The sequence below is a fragment of the Acinonyx jubatus genome, chromosome A2 (genome assembly GCF_027475565.1).
Source record: "Acinonyx jubatus isolate Ajub_Pintada_27869175 chromosome A2, VMU_Ajub_asm_v1.0, whole genome shotgun sequence".
Lineage (NCBI taxonomy): Eukaryota > Metazoa > Chordata > Mammalia > Carnivora > Felidae > Acinonyx > Acinonyx jubatus.
Genome location: NC_069383.1, coordinates 149474004 through 149491212, shown reverse-complemented (window position 1 = coordinate 149491212; position 17209 = coordinate 149474004). Strand labels below are relative to the sequence as shown.

General features: G+C 38.3%; 1 protein-coding gene across 1 annotated transcript in view; it reads right to left on the bottom strand.

Annotated features, from left to right (window-relative positions):
• The window catches only part of SETD2 (SET domain containing 2, histone lysine methyltransferase), a 98072-nt gene that overhangs the window by 15551 nt on the left and 65312 nt on the right, over window positions 1-17209 (bottom strand). Inside the window, exons 14-17 of the mRNA XM_027038561.2 lie at window positions 15287-15956; window positions 9048-9182; window positions 6393-6532; window positions 3971-4082 (exon numbers count right to left, since the gene is read on the bottom strand). Coding sequence (XP_026894362.2) covers window positions 3971-4082; window positions 6393-6532; window positions 9048-9182; window positions 15287-15956 — 1057 coding nt within the window. The remainder of the gene's footprint in view (window positions 1-3970; window positions 4083-6392; window positions 6533-9047; window positions 9183-15286; window positions 15957-17209) is intronic.

The following is a 17209-nucleotide window of genomic DNA, read 5'->3' as shown; positions in this document are numbered from 1 at the left end:
GCTCAGATAGAAATGGTACAACTATTTCATGAACAGGTCAAATGTACTCAAGAAACTGAAGATATAAGCATTGTTTTGGTTTGACTATGATTCTATTTAGGAGAAAAGACACCTCTAATCTTCAACTATTTGTTCACAGCAAGAACTACACTTGGCAGCCTAATTACATTGTGCACCCAGATTATTATGATTTGAATTCCAAGAGAGTTATTTATGTATTTGTACTTTGGTAAAGAAGAATAATGGAAACATTTCTCTCCTATTTTCTCTGAAAATTGACATCTTTAAATTTCCATTAGAAGTCTCACTATGTAACATCTCTGAGGCAATTAAGAGCTAGGAGGAATGTTTCCTCTTTATAATTTCCCACTTTATAATTTCTCATCTTTACATAAGCACCAACCCCCATCCCAACATATAGGAGCATACCTATACAGGAGAGTTATTTCTGAATTAAACACTGGATTTAGATTTGCTTTTGCAGACCCCTGAATGGACTCCTTGTTGTCTGTTGTTCAACATTCCTGAAATAATTTAATGATATAATTGAAACAAATGTCAGGAGGCTAGCCTTTAAGAAATGCTAGAGAAAGGCTACACTATGTGGGTTGATTGGAGAAAATTCTGGTACTCTTACAAATACACATTACAGTGGAAGTCCTTCAGTCAAACACCTCTCTGCTACAAATGCAAATATGCTGATTTCTTAGCTTTCCTAGTCTGTCCCTCTAAACCAAATGAAGCACACCTTGGAGAATGTAATACACACTCACATATTAAAAAATAACAGTATATAGTTCAAGTATCTTGTTCTTTCAGAAGCCTATTACCAGGTTTCAAAATATATTAAAACCACATAGAGTTCTTTCTGATCTCTTACTAGTGGCGTTAAAGTCAAGCAATCTCTTTTAATAGTGCTAATGAGTAGTGTGGTACAGTTATTTGAAAACAGCAACTATTTTTCCCTCTCTTATCACTGACATTTTAGAAGAGCACCAAGGAACACTCTTCCATTAGACAGTGGAAATCCCACCACCTTAGTCATTCCCAAGTAGAATTTCACCTTGGGAATCATCTCTATTATCTCGCTACACAATGAAAACAAAAATCATAGTTTTTAGTTGGTTTAAACTCCTAAGTAGAGACCCTGTGAGAAAACACTTCTCTGCTGCCATAGAAAGTTCCTTAATCACAGTCAAGTTATATCTACCATACTCCAACCGATTTCCTGGCTGAGGTCTGGCCCTTCAAATTTCATACAGGCTTTCACGATGTAAGCATGCAGTAAGAGCTTCATATTTACAATTCACGAAAGGGATATATGATACGCATCCCTATACACCCCACCTGTGGACTGAGTATTCTCTCCCAACTTTCAAATCTGATCAAACTAAAAGTCTGTTATTTTGCCTTCTATTAATAGCAACAAAAAAGTATTAATTCTAATCCTAACTTTGAACTCACACTCCAGTATGTTCAGACAGATTATAAAGTAGAACAGTTTTCCACTAAAACCTGAATATCATGTTAATTTAGGGCCTTGAAGCTTTTCTGGGATTCAGTGTACTTATTTACTATAACTAATCCAGGGCAGGAGTTGAGAACCCACAGCCTTGCCTAGAACACGTTACTCACTTTCTCTCCATGTTATCAGATACAATCTGATAAACAGACTCCCCAAGTGGTATGTATACAGTGAGCTTTTGCAATTATACTTCGCCTACAGTCAATCAAACAGTATTCTACACTAGACCAAAACACTGAATCATAATTAATGGCTAAGGTGCAAAAAGTAAGGTCTCTTGACATGCTTTATAAACTTGGTCTCAGAGCTCAGCTGTATTCCTACACCAGGGATCTCTTCTCAAACTTTGTTTATTTTTCAAAGGATATAACTAACAGAGCTACAGACGTCTGCAAAGAGGGAGGTGTTGTGGTTTTTTCTTTGTGGTGTGTTAGCTTCTGGATACTTTAAATGGCAGTTGCCTAACAATCCTGGGCATATTCCTAAATGATTCAAGAAAATGTGACAATACCACAGTTACAGTGATGTGGTTAAGTGACTCCAGTGATTCATTCGAAATTTAGCAGGCTCCACGTGGACTTAACTGAAATGCTTGGTTTTTTGGAGAATGGCAAATATATGCTGAAGGAAGGAAAATGCTTCCCCCAAGTGAATAAAATGACAGAAAGTACATTGTTTCCACTTTGATTCTTTCCTCCAACCTCCTTCCTTTTTGCCCTCTTCCCTCTCTCCTACCTCTCCACTGACTTAACTAGTTAAGTGCCTCTTCTCATTAAAAAATTTTTTTGAATACTATTCAGATCTTAGGACACAGAAATATGGTCTTTGATTTCACTGAAGACACCTTACTCCAGGAGATAGTGGGTCTTATTATAAGCGGACAGGGATAAAAATGGTTATAATTCAGTCACTGTGTATTTCATTTACTTGACCTCTAATCCTAATTACTGTTTTGTCAGAGGGAGAGAACAGGGATAAGCTCTTTTTTGCCTTGTTTCTAAAATAATATTTCCATAGTAAAATATTTGTCCCAAATCTTAAAAAAAAAAAAAAAAAAGTGTGTGTGTTGGGGGGAGGTGGTGGAGGATACTCCTTTGGTGAGGTTGTAAACAGTTAACTTTTTCCCAGAACTATGAATCCCAAAATGGCAGGACATTGAAACACACCATCTATGTAAAATTTCAGTCAATGAGCTAAAACATTTAAAATGAGACACAGTGCATCAAAAAAGGATGCAGCAGATCTACAAGGAAAGAGCTAAGACAGACATATTTTTTAAGGTTTTATTTTTAAGTAATCTCTACACTTAACACGGGGCTCGAACTCACAACCCCAAGATCGAGAGTTGCATGCTCCAACTGACCCAGCCAGGTACCCCAAATTGCTAAGAAATACTAAAGGAAGTTACAATAGAATATAAATACTATGATTCTATTTGTGTGTTTAAAATGAAAAGTAAGGAGCACCTGGGCTTAACCAGTCAGCTAAGTGCCTGACTCTTTTTTTAAAAAAATATTTTAATGTTTATTTTACTATTGAGAGACAGAGCAAGACAGAGCATGAGCATGGGAGGGGCAGACAGAGGAAGAGACACACAATTTGAAGCAGGCTCCAGGCTCTGAGCTGTCAGCACAGAGCCCGACGCAGGGCTTAAGCCCACCAACTGCGAGATCATGATCTGAGCCGAAGTCAGATGCCCAACCAACTGAGCCACCCAGGCGCCCCAAGCGTCTGACTCTTTAAATTTCCGCTTAGGTCATGTTCGCACGGCATGTGGGAATGAGCCCGATGGATGTCTGCGCTGACACGCGGAGCCTGCTTGGGATCCTCTCTCTCGCTCTCTCTGTCCCACCCCTGCTCATGCGCTCACTCTCTCTCAAAATCAATAAACTTTTAAAAACAAACAAGCAAACAAACAAATAAAATGAAAAGAAAGAAAAACACTTGTGTGTGTACATTTCCCAGAAGGGTCTGGAAGAACACACACCAAAGTAAAGTTTCACAACCTTGGCATTATTAACAGTTTGGGCCAGTTCTTTGTTGTGGGGGACTGTCCTGTGCATTGTAAGATGTTTGGTGACTTCCCTTGTCTGTAGCATTCCTTCAGTTTTAACAACCAAAACTGTCTCTAAATATTATCAAATGTCCTTGAGGGAGCAAAATTACTCCAGGTTTGAGAACTCCTGTACTGGTTAACAGTATTTATCTCCAGAAAGGGATGATAGGAGAGCAGCTGGAAAGAAATTAAGGGCTTGTATTTTTTGCTTTACATACCATACTGCTGTACTGTTTGGATGTCCTAGGCCTCTCAAGCATTTACTACATGTGTTAATTCTCCAGAACAATAAGGAAAATAGAATCACAAGACCACATGGCTATTGTTCCAGCAAGATGACAGGATACAGACTCCCAGATGATCCGGAAACATGTGTAAGCCATACTCACCTTCATGGGGTTTTCATCATACGTTGGGGTCCCCAGGTCCATCTCAGCTTCATGCTCAAGGCTGGCATCATCTCCTGGGCTTTCCCAAGTAGGAGGATCCCACTGAGTCTGCCTAGAAGAAGGTAAGAACAGCCATGCTATCGTGGCCAGAAAACAGAGAACTCTGGCACAGGCATCTCTGCCATATACACATAAAATACAACATTTGTAATGAGACATAGAGGAAGTCTGCTTCATAAGATAGAAACATTCTTTTGCTATCTTCCCAGCAGCAGTGATTCTATCCCACAGACATACATTGTTTAGCCCACTGTATTTCTCTAGCCAGTGAGGTGGCGATGTTTGCCTTGTCAAAGAGAGTAGTAAAACCAAAACATCCTGTCTGTTTCTCACTTGGCTCTTAATGTTCTGAAAATAGGATTCAGCAAAACCTAAAAAGTACATGGAGTCAGTGCTTGCCTACACCTCCCCTCTGCAGGTGAAGAGATCAACAGCAACTGTACCCAGCATGTACTTGGAGCAAATAAAATAAATCACAACACACTCCTAACAATCCTTGGTCACATGAGAAAATGGTTCCTTGCTTTGGGAGCCTTCATGGAAAAGACTTCAAGTCAAAAACTTATGCCCTTGGTCCCAAATATTCTCAACTGACTGCAAGAAGAAGGGTTCTACCATGTTAACTCATTCATTGCATGCTATAGTTGTTTTGCAAATAAGAAAGCATTGTAGTTTTGTTGTTGTTGTTTTTTTTACAGCTAGATCTGTGAGGTAACAACTGGAAGTAAGGAAATTCAATTCAGGAGTCTGAAGTCAGCTGTCACAGGGAATGCTATAAGGAGAATCCCTTAAAATGTCAAAAGCCTCAGAGAACTAGCAACGTATCTGGTGGGTCAATCCTGCCTTTGCAGTCTTGTGCTTTCCTACCACACCAAACGTTTGTCAGAAACGTTAGAGGCGCTTGAAAAACCATAAAAGAAAATATTTGTATGAAACTTTTTAAACTTGTAAGACATTACAAACAAAAACATTTGCAATAACCTTGATAAAGGGATCTAATAATAATGACAGAAAATGGGTACATGCCCCAAACAAGCAAATCACAAAAGATGTAAACGGCCAACAATAAAGATGGTTCAATAATAAAAGAACTGGAAATGAAAATAAGATGTCTCACCAATTACACTTACAAGATTAAAAGAAATTACGTGAAGAAAAAGGCACTATTGTACACTTTTTGTGGGAGTCTACAATGGTACAGTTTTTTTCATGGTAAGCTGACAATAATTATCAATTTAAAATGTCTTTTTGACTGACAATTCTACCTCTAGAAATCTACCCAAAGAAGGTAAGATTAGTATCTATAAGGATGTCCAGGGTTAGAGTTATATATAAAATCGTGAAAATCCATCAATTAGGGTGGGTTAAATAAAATTTTATATAGCCATACAAAAGAACAGGAGTTGGCAAACTTTTTTTCTATAAATGATCACAGAGTAAATATTTTTGACTTTGTGGGTCACATGGTCTCTGCCACAACTATTCTACTCTGCCACTATATTGTGAAAGCAGCCATAAACAACTCCTAAATAAATGGGAGTGGCTGTGTTCCCCCCAAAACTTCATTTGCAAATACCAGTGGCCTATGGGCATAGTTTGCTGATCCCTCAAAGTATAAGCATGCACTAAAAACAGTGTAGTTCTATATTAATTGATAACGTTCTATACAGATTGGTAGAAAGATTATAAAAGACGTATCCCAACAACTCACCTAAGATTATATACCAATGAGTGTGTACACACACACACACACACACACACACACACAAAATTACATATATTCACATAAAGCTATCTTTTGTCTAAAAGACATATGTATTTTTTAAACTTCTAAGAAAAAGATAAATTGAGCTTTCTATAAACAGCAAGGGTCACCAAACTATGGCTCACGGACCAAAACTGACCTATTGCCTATTTTTGTAAATGAAATTTTATTGGGCAGACATGACCATTCATTATGTATGGTCTATGGCTGTTTGCACAACAATGGCAGAACTAAGTAATTGTGTTTGGCTGGCAAAGCCTAAAACATCATTTGACCTTTTACAGAAAAGGTTTGCCCAGGACCCTCAATACCCACAACGTTAGATCAAGTCATTATCTTTTTATTTATTTATTTATTTTTTTACAAACTCTTTAATTTTCCGCAAAAGAGTCTTGTAGATTAAAAATATATCAAAATTTATCTATCTAAAAAGGCATAACATAACATTTAAGACGTGATTCTGGAAATCTAGCAGCCCTCAAGCATAGTGAACACCAGCCAATGACATCAAGCCAATAATCATAAATCTCCCCTTATGATGGCAGCTTCTTTGACCAACTGAAACTGATTTGGGGATGCCCACACAGCCTTTCTTACCTTGTGATCACGTGGTAGTAATAAATCTTCCCTTCTGGATCTCGGGCTGTCTTCCAGTTGGGAGGTAAGACAATGGTTTTTGGTTTGGGAGGAGAAGGGGGTGGCAGATCCAGAAGATTATTTGTCACTACCATTTCAGGCTAAAAAGAAACACACACACAGACTCTTCATCAGTGACATCTCAAAAAGGACAAAGTAGCCTACTTAAGCAATATGTAAAAACATACCTCTATCTCTATCTTTTAAAAAAAAGATAAAAAAAGGTTCAATCTGGGAAATGATCAGAGACAGAGTATATAAACAGCTTTAGGGGATCTATCAGAAAATTGACAGTTGGCTCCAAGTTCACCATCCAACATACCACATTTAAAAATATTCAGCAGCTCACTATCCAGAGCAGTATCTTTCAACCTTAAAAAAAAAGAATAAAATAGAAAATGCTAGGAGCGCCTGGGTGGCTCAGTCAGTTAAGTGTCCAACTTCAGCTCAGGTCATGATCTTGCAGTTTGTGAATTCGAGCCCCATGTCGGGCTCTGTGCTAACAGCTCAGAGCCTGGAGTCTGCTTTGGATTCTGTGTCTCCCCCTCTCTCTTTGCCCCTCCCTGCTCAAGGTCTGTATCTTTCAAAAATAAACAGGGGCGCCTGGGTGGCTCAATCAGTTAAGCATCCGACTTCAGCTCAGGTCATGATCTCGCGGTATGTGAGTTCGAGCCCCACGTCGGGCTCTGTGCTGACAGCTCAGAGCCTGGAGCCTGCTTCAGATTCTGTGTCTCCTTCTCTCTCTGTCCCCCCTTGCTCATGCTCTGTCTCTCTGCCTCAAAATTAATAAAAACATTAAAAAAAATTAAAACCAAAAATAAACAAACATGTAAAAAATTAAAAACAAAACAAAACAAAACAATGCTAAATGGCATATACCAACTTCTGGATCCTGATTAGCTGAATTAGCTTTAGATGTATCTTTTTTAAAGAAAAAAGCTGAAAAGCAGTATGACAGAGTATTACCACTTAACCCTTATCTATTTTTCTGTACGTTTTAAACTGCATATTTATAAAAATTTAACGTCACATTTTGAAAAACACGAAAACCTCACAATCCCTGTCTAGGGACTGAACCGTATCCCCCAAATTCCTACGTTGGAGCTCTAACTCCCAACGTGACTATATTTGGAGATAGGGCCTTTAAAGAGGCAATGAAGATTAAATGAGGTCAAAAGGGTAGTTTCCTCATAAGAGGAAAAGACACATTAGGGAACGTAAATATATAGGGAGACGGCAGCCATGTGCAAGGCAAGGAGAAGCCTTAGAACCAAACCTCACCAACACCTTGATGGTATAGACTTCCAGACTCTAGAGCAGTGAGAAAATCAATTTCTGTTAAACCTCTTGGTTTGTGGTATCTTGTTATAATAGATCTAGCAGACTAATAATAAATTACTATAAGAATATATGCCCTTAATTCTCATTCTGTGTAAGCCAATTAATATAGAATACTTTTTCCAGTTTTACCTCTGCTTAAGCAGTCAAAGAGGGACCGGAGATCCCAGGCTCAGATAAAATGGGACCACTTTTAAGCAAACACAGGTCTTTGAGCATCACTGTTTTATGCATACCACTAATCCTACTTCATGTAGCTGCTTTTTTTGGTGTCCTACTTCAGTTCTACCTGTAGTCCTCCTTCCAGCCTATAAAGTGACCTCTTTGTCCTAAGCTTCTGTGTCACTAAGAATACTTCGAATCATTCAGAACTTATTACTAATCCTTCCCACACTTGGGAATGATTCTTTCCCTCCTCAAACTATCTGCACCTTATGTGACACTAATCTCTACTTTTAGTATTATTCATTGTGATCCTCAACTCTCTTATTGGAATGTCAGCTTCTAAAGATAGGAATGGAGTCTTAGGTTTGTATTCAAAATTCCTAGGGCCCAACTCCTAGCAAGCCCTCAAATACCTGCTGTAAGAGCACACTGTCTCATCTCCCAACTGTTCCACATGTAGTCTTTATACTCCATCCCCACTAACTGTACTACCTGTCTAAAGCCGCCATCACTCACCAGACTGCTGCAGGAACCTTCTCTGGAGCTGTCGCAACTCCAAAGTGCTAATGTGATCAAGTTATTCTGTTCAGCTTTTCAACGGCTTCCAATGCCAGCCATTTCCGACTTCATCAAGATTTCACCACATCCTTCTCCATATGTTACAGAATACCAAACGTTTCTCTTACTACATATTGTACAGCATGTACAGTGAAGTAGTTCACTTCTGTACTCCTAGTCCACGGGTCTGATATAGTATCATATTCCAGTACTCCATAAAATACAAATAGCTACTCTATAAAACTGTTACTTTAGCAATTCATAGCAAAGTATAAAAATACAAAGTCGGTTTAAATTATAAATAAAAAGGATATCGGAAGCAAAATATGTATCAATCAACATAGGGGTAAAATCTAGAGAACTTTTTTTTTTTAATGATTGAGTAATGCTTCCTCAGAGACGCAGCCCTTGAGTGAAATTGGGGACCAAAGTTAAAGAAAAAAAAAAAACAAAACCAAGTGAAAGAAACAAAAATAAAAACCTAAACCAAAAGTAGACCTTCTAAAGATAAGGTACACAGCTAATGAGTATTTTATCACCTGAAGGGTTTCTTACCGGCTGTAAGGGCTGAGGCTGCCCTGGTGTGACTATCGCAGTCACGGCTGCAGCTGGCTGTACGACCACGCCTTGCGGATGAGCTGTGAAAATCTGCTGTCCTTGGATGTACTGAAGACTTGGTTGGGCATAACTCTAAAGATAAAATGAAGAAATTCATAATTTATACTCTTCTGGCTCTAATAAAGCAGTAACTGTCTTCTCAGTTGGCATTCTCTTATTGGAATCCATGAATTTTAACTTTTAGTAAAGAGTATTTCGATACAAATGTGTAAAACAATCCTTTATTTCAAACACAGAAGTTTCTTTTTTTAGTAATTCCCTAGTCATTTACTTACTTTGGTTTTACCATTAAAATACAAAAAACAAAAAAACAGAAAAGGCTGGGGGGAGGTGGGGAGGCTCCTAAGAGCTGTCCAACTCTTTAGCCTCCAGGGAGACCACAGTAATAACAACTGAAGTGCCGCACCTAGTATATCCAAGACAGCTCCACAGGGCTCTTTTAAAACAGAAAGCCTTCTTACTACCAACTCCTAAAAACTAACAGGTTGTTCTGACTGGAAAAGGTCAAAGAGAGTGAGTGATTCATAGCAGAGGAAGTAAGACAGTGATCTAATTACAACTCCCTCTGAGAGGAAGGAGGGTCTCTCTGTCTGAGAAAGACAGCAGAATTCATTCTAGATAAAATTCTTACCACACACTGATTTATACAGTGCCTCATGACGCTTAGAAAGCCCTTTCATGTATATAATCTCATTTAGTCCTGACTACCATCAGAGGTGAGGATCTCCCCCACCTGGAGTCACATAAGAAATTAAGGACCATGGCTAGGACTTAAACTTATAAGTCCAGAACCTGGAATTAGTTCTCAGCACTAGAAACACTCTTAAAGAAGAGGTGACAACAAGCCCTGAAACACAACCCTGTTGTCTCAAGAGGTGATGACTACCAAGGAGGTGAACAGAGATAGATGCAGCCTGTACTTGAGGACAGATTTTGATCCTAGGGACTGAGATTCCACCACATAAAATAATTTCAGAAGTATTAACTGGTAAGTGCTCAAAATATAAAATACAATCATTCCAAATGATACCAGTAAAGACCCAAAGAGTCCGATTAGGCCAATGGAACTACCAAAGAGATTTCTGGATAAGTACCGAGAGGGCACAGAGAAAAAGAGGAAGAATACAACCCAGCTGACCCTTGAACATGTGGATTTGAACTACACAGGGCCACTTATAACAGATTTTCTACAGTATAGTACTGTAAACGTATTTTCCTTATGATTTTCTTAATGTTCTTTTTCTCTAGCTGACTTTATTTTAAGAATACAGAATATAAAACATGTAGCATACAAAATATCGGTTCATCAACTGCTTATGTTATTGGTAAGGTAACAGTAGTGAAGTTTTGGGGGAGTTAAAAGTCATATGCAGATTTTTGACTGAGGAGAGAGGTTTGGCACTCTTAACCCCTACATAGTACAAAGGTCAAGAGTACTTGATTCATTATTCTGGAACAGCTTAATCTACACAGAACAAAAACCCACACTCGATGGTCAAAGCAGAATTATTATCAGAATACTATCACAAAATAGAAATGCTTTCATCTCTAGGTATTTGGATATAAGATGGGAAATCTGTGCAACATCAAAGATTTTGTAGAAACAAATTTTACTTCCCCACCTAATTCCAGCTTCAAAGACTGAAATGTGGTTGAACCCAAAAGGCTTTTTAACACTGATGCATCTACACCCAGACAATACTGAATAAGAGGTCAGTACAAAAAGAGATATTAGCAAAAAAGATGGTAAAATAGTGTTTAAGAAATTTAAAAATGGGGCCCCTAGGTGCCTCAGTCAGTTAGTTGAGAGTCCAACTTTGGCTTAGGTCATGATCTCATGGTTCATGACGTCAGGCTCTGTGCTGACAGCTGGGAGCCTGCAGCCTGCTTCGGATACCGTGTCTCCCTATCTCTCTGCCCCTCCTCCGTTCATTCTCTGTCTCTCTCTTTCAAAAATAAACATTTAAAAAATTAAAAAAAAAAGAAATTGAAAAGTATAATCTCAGAGGTGAAGTATAAATAACTCTTATAACATTCAATTTCAACTTTGCTAAAAATAAGCTATAAAACAAAACATATCTAACTGGGGTCTAGTCTATGATCTAGTGTATGATCTGGAAAGTGAATCTGTAATGGCCCTGATGCCCGAAGGAAGCATCCTGAAGAGTGGATACAACAGGCAAGTTATTGTGCATGTAGGGAGTTAATATAAATGTGCTGGTATGTCTGATTGAGTAAAAACAGTTTCTGGGAGGCTGAAGAAAACAGTAAACTGATAAACATGTTATCTTCATAGTGATCAGGAGATTAAGCACCCAAATCTACAACAGAAAGATGCTAATATTTTGGAGGCTAAAAATTCTTTTGACTCTCAGTTAAACTTTGTGCATGGAGAATTTGACAAGATCAGAGCTAATAAGTAAGGCTCATCTAAAGGATTTGATGACTGGAGTTTTAAAGCTATAGTCTCCTTGAAATGAAGACTCTGGCTCCAAATGCTGGCTGTGAGGTAACTTCTGACCTGAAATGGCATTATCCAGCTTGAGCCCTCTATTTACCAGATGAGGTAATTTACCAGATGAGAAATTTCCAGACAAATTTCACCTGTTTCTAACATGCAAAGATATATTTAAAGGATAATAATTTATCATCAGGAAGGAATGTGACACATACTAGAAATAACTTCCAAAGGAAATGCCAAAAATATCTGAACAACATCAGCCTGGCTGGACTAAAAACAAAAAAAAAAAAAGTCACCCAAGATAGCAGTAATCATTTAGAGGTACAGTGTTTAAAACTCAGACTGTCAAAAAGAAAGAAAACGGGGCACCTGGGTGACTCAGTCAGTTGAGCGTCTGACTCTTGATTTTGGCTCAGGTCATAATCTCACGGTTTGTGGGATCAGGCCCCATGCTGGCTCTGTGCTGTCAAACACGGAGCCTGCTTGAGATTCTCCCTCTTCCTCTCTCTCTCTGCCCCTGGCCTCCACCTCTCAAAATAAATAAGCTTAAAAAAAAGAAAGAAAGAAAGAAAGAGAGAGAAAGAGAGAGAGAGAGAGAGAGAGAGAGAGAGAGAGAGAGAGAGAGAGAGAGAAAGAAAGAAAGAAAGAAAGAAAGAAAGAAAGAAAGAAAGAAAGAAAGAAAGAAAATGAACATTCTTCAGGGTTCTATTAAATTATCTATCCAAACCAGCTGATAATCACATGGCAATGCCAAAACTAACAATAGTAATAAAAAAGGGAAACTGACTTGCAATTCCACTGAAGTTAGTATGGAAGATATACATACTTGTGAGATGTATCTAAATAGCATATGCCTATCAAGTCTCTCTTTTGCTGTGGGGAAATCTGTAGGAGATTGGCTCTCCCCTTCAAGAGACCTGAAATTACATGAAAGCTAATTTCTCAAACATAAATACAGTCTAGAAATAGCTTTAAAATGGGACTTCTAATGGGAATTAGAAATCTAAGGAGGTCCAAAATGTTATAGAAAACATAATTATTCTGCCCCTACTTCTAGAGGGGAAAAAAAAAAATCACTATTACTTTATATCTGAGTCACTTCACTTTATAATGTGAAAATTATAGTCTTAGGACTCAATTTTTTGAGATGTGATTTAGTATAACTTTGTAAGAATAGGTCACTTAGTAATGTCACAAAACCACTACATATCAGGTGGCCTCAGCTGAAGTTGAGTTTTTACATTTGATAAGCAATTGTGGCAAAAAATGAAAGTCACCTTCTGATAACATATCTGCTCCAAATGTGAAAGATACTGCATATGTGTACACATACACACACACACAAATTTATATCACACCACATCACATACTACTTCACTGTCAAAGTTATCATATCTTGCAAATTCTTAGTAGCCCATGATGGTATGGTCAATACTACACTTGAACACCACAGACCTCAAGGTCTCCTCCTACTGGAGGTTAGACCAGATATCAGATAGATGACTTTGACTAGGAGCATTTCACACTCCACAAATGTCAACACTCTGTCGACATCATTAAGGTAACTATAATTAAACCTTCAAGGTAAATGGTGCTTTAATTCTGTCATTATTAATATCCATTATCTCATGCAAACCTCAACCATGCTGAGGCATTCTGCTCATCTCATAGATAAGAAAACTAAAACTGAAGTGCCACCTGGGTGGCTCAGTCAATCGAGCATCTGACTTCAGCTCAGGTCATGATCTCATGGTTCGTGAGTTTGAGCCCCACATTGGGCTCTCTGCTGTCAGTGCAGGGCCCACCTCGGATCCTCTGTCCCCCTCTCTCTCTCTGCCCCTCCCTCGCTCATGCTCTCTCTCAAAAATGAACATTAAAAAAAAAAAAACAAAAAAAAAAACTTTAACTGAAGAATATAAGCTAAGCACCTGTCCCCAAGACACACATTAAATGATGGACAGGGACTCAAAACACATAAACAATAACAAAATGCTCTACATTTCTCATAACCTAAAGCCCAATATCATCTCTGATAACTAATCTCACAGAGAAGTAAAGGACAATTTGGACTATCTGAGTCCATTCATCTGCCACCTAATACACACAAAATAGATTAGGGAACCAACAAATGACTCCTTGGTAGGAACAAAATGGAAAACTGTAAGCAAGCAAAATTGTGATGCTTGAGTCTTAAGGCTATGACTAAAACTTACAGAAAATCTTTTGCTCCATGGGATAGAAAAAATAGATTACTTTTTATAAGAATGGCCAAATGACCAGTGAAATCTCTCCTGGAGAGTCTTCAATAAATATCTTCCACTGCTATTGCTTAGGTTCTGAAACCTAGGTTAAGAACATACTTCAGGAATAGAAATGGGAGAGAAGTAGACCATGTTTCTTATATCTGATACACATTCTCAGGGAAAAAACTCAAAATAAATGGTTTGGCCCAAGAAAGAATGTGGCAAGACAGCAGAAGTTAAAACCTAAGAAATCTGTTTAAGATACTTAAAACACACACACACACACACACACACACACACACACAGATACAAAGTAATTTGGAAAAATGGTTAAGAATCATGTTAAGTAGAAACCCATGGGAAAAAGTTTCAAGTCTTCAAAATTACAAATACATAAAATATAGATATAAGCATGTGGCTCAAAAGATCATACAAAATGAATGTAGTTAGTATACTTAAGATTTTAGGAATTCAAGCTGGATACTTTGCCATGGCCTTACAAACTAAATTTTGATGCAGCTTCATCACAAAAATACTAACAGAAGTAACTGATCAGTACTAGGTAATGTGTGCAGGAAGTATCCCTGACAGTCTCTCTCATCCACGATAATTCACCTTTAAGGAGCGATATGGAGTGATGTGACGGACATCAGAATGTGGTGAGGATGATGCTTTAGATATATTTTTTGTTTAAGCTTAAAATGTATTGCTGGGTTCTATAGAAAAGAAGCTTGATTAAAAAACATAAAAATACACCTTGAAATACAAATTCAGTATACTCAGCTTTTAAATTTAACATTATATTTACTACCATAGTAAATATCCTTAGGTTCACTCTGGCAAACTTCATGACAATAAAATGTAGGGGATATAAAATAATACACAAGCTGGGTCTAAGAAAAGGGCAAGCCACCTCCTGACTCAATTACCATGACCAGAGGGTTTTCTGTTTGTGAGCATATAAAAGAATAAACTGTATATTATTCACTGTCTATAAGCAAAAAGGAGAGGAGTAACCCATAAGTCTCTCCCTGACTACTTGACTTTGCGGGAAGTCAGCTGGAATGTGGTAAGCAGCCCTATTAAGAGGTTCATGTGATGGTAAGAAACCGAGGCCAGTTAACAACCACATGAGTGAGCTTGAAAGTCAATCTTCCTTCCTCTTCCTAACCTTCGATGACTACAACCTTGGTTAACAGCCAGGCTGTATGTAATTTAATGAAAGACTCTGAGCCTGAACCACCCAGCCAGTCAAGCTGCTTCTGAATTCCTGCCCTACAAAAACTAAGAAATAATAATTACTAGTTGTCTCAAGCTGCTAAGTTTCGGAGTAACTTGTCACACAACAATAAGTAACTAATATATACACAATTCATCAATATATAAGTGAGCAATGGCAGGTTTCCCCTTCACAACAGATTTAATATCCTATAAACAGACTGTAAGACAAGAGAGGTTCCAAAATTAGTTACCTGCACAATTGGTGGAGTTGTCTGTGAATAGGGTGATGTCACACCATAGACAGCTGGACAAGTCTGTCCTTGATAATATATGGTTGCTTGAGACTGTGCAGGAGAATACTGCTGGGGGACACTGACAGACTGTTGGTTTGAATCCCAAACACCATAATTCTGTCCCTGAACTGGGCCTGGGGCTGGCACTGGCAAGACGGTGACGCTGGAGTCTTGGTGTACCACACCATCACTTTGGGCCACATACTGTGAACTGGAAACTTCCACAGGGGCTGCCACATGTGGCACCACTGGTACAGGTGGAGGGGCAGCAAGGGGTTCTGTAGAATGTCCCACCAAGGGCTGAGAATGATCATAAGGAGCAGGAGAACACACGGGGTCCATGCTAGGTGTGGGGAGGAGCACCTTTCCAGCATTAGGGTTGCTGGGATCCACATAGGCCTGCATGGGATAACCTGGTGGGTAGCCAGCAAAGGGGTGATGAGGGGCATTGTAGCCCAGAGAGTCATAGGGCAGTGGAGATGTCATTCCCAGGTTCTGCATCTGCTGCTGTTGTTTCTGAGCCTCCCGCTGAGCCACCTCTTGCTCAAACAACTTCCGGCGCTCCTCTGTAGAAAGTTTATTGCGGTCTTTAATTCGTACTTTCTTCTTAGAAGTTGGTGTATCGTATCTAGAAAGAAAATAGTAAGAGCATCACAAACTTTTTTCCCTAAATCAAGGGCATAATCAAAGCACTAATAAATGTTATGTCCCTCAATACTCAACCATTAACCACACCAACTCCAATTTGGCATTGGTTAAAAATCAGTCAAAATTACTTAAGGAGTCTTGCAGATAGTAGAGAATCCCAAAGAATCATTTAGATGAAAATAGTAACTTTACTTTTATATTCAGGTTCTAGAACATCAAATTAAAGATATATATAACATTCTAAACAGATTCTTCTTTACAGTTGGGGACACTTCTGGATCTACAAATTCGGACATTAAAACAAAGTACACTAGTAAGAGCTACAGAATTTGATGTACGTCTGACCACATACATTAATGATAAATATCAACAAAGGATAGTTGAATGAAAGATGATAATGCACACATAAAAATATGGGGAGCTCTATTCACATACTCTTCTCTGTGCAGGATCAAGGATAATGTTTTACTGCTGAGCTTAATGCCCTGTGCTGGTTCTGACAAGGCCCACTGGAAACCATCAGCTCTAACATTCAAAAGAAAAAAACTGAGGGCTTAAAAGATTCTGCTGCCAAGGTTTATGGAGTGAATCAAACTTATGAGAAAGTGCTCTTGGCAAAAATTAAAAACTGACAACTAACTTCAAGAGGTTTCACTGCACAGAAACATCTAAGAACATCTTCATGGACAAGGGCATAACATTTATCCAAACAACAAAAAAACAAATGGTCTAAAACCTCCATACTGACAATTTCCTTTAAAATGTTAATGGTATGGTAGTATCCTTAGTTGCTGGGCAGAAACAAATGCAAATTAGTCTACAGAACAAAGCACCTTAAGCCCAGGCCTCAGTGAATTCCCACAGATCAAATTCTAAGGAACATGATGAGTTCATTAGAAAATAAAATCATTATTTTATATAATTACAAAATTATACACGTATATATATAAACAAACGAGAGGACAAGACCCACAAAAACTACTAGTACTGGAATGATCCAATACAAACTGAAGAGACATTTAGTATGTTTAATGAATATCAAAGAGGCAATCAAAAATATCACTAAGGAATAGGAACATAAAAAACTATCAGGTAGATTTGAAAAAGAACTCCATGAAACATCTAGAAATGAAACAGAGTGGAAATTAAAACTCAATTATCATGTGAAATTGAGCATGCACATACCTGACAATCTGACAAGTCTGGTCATTTACCCAAGAGACACTATTGCAC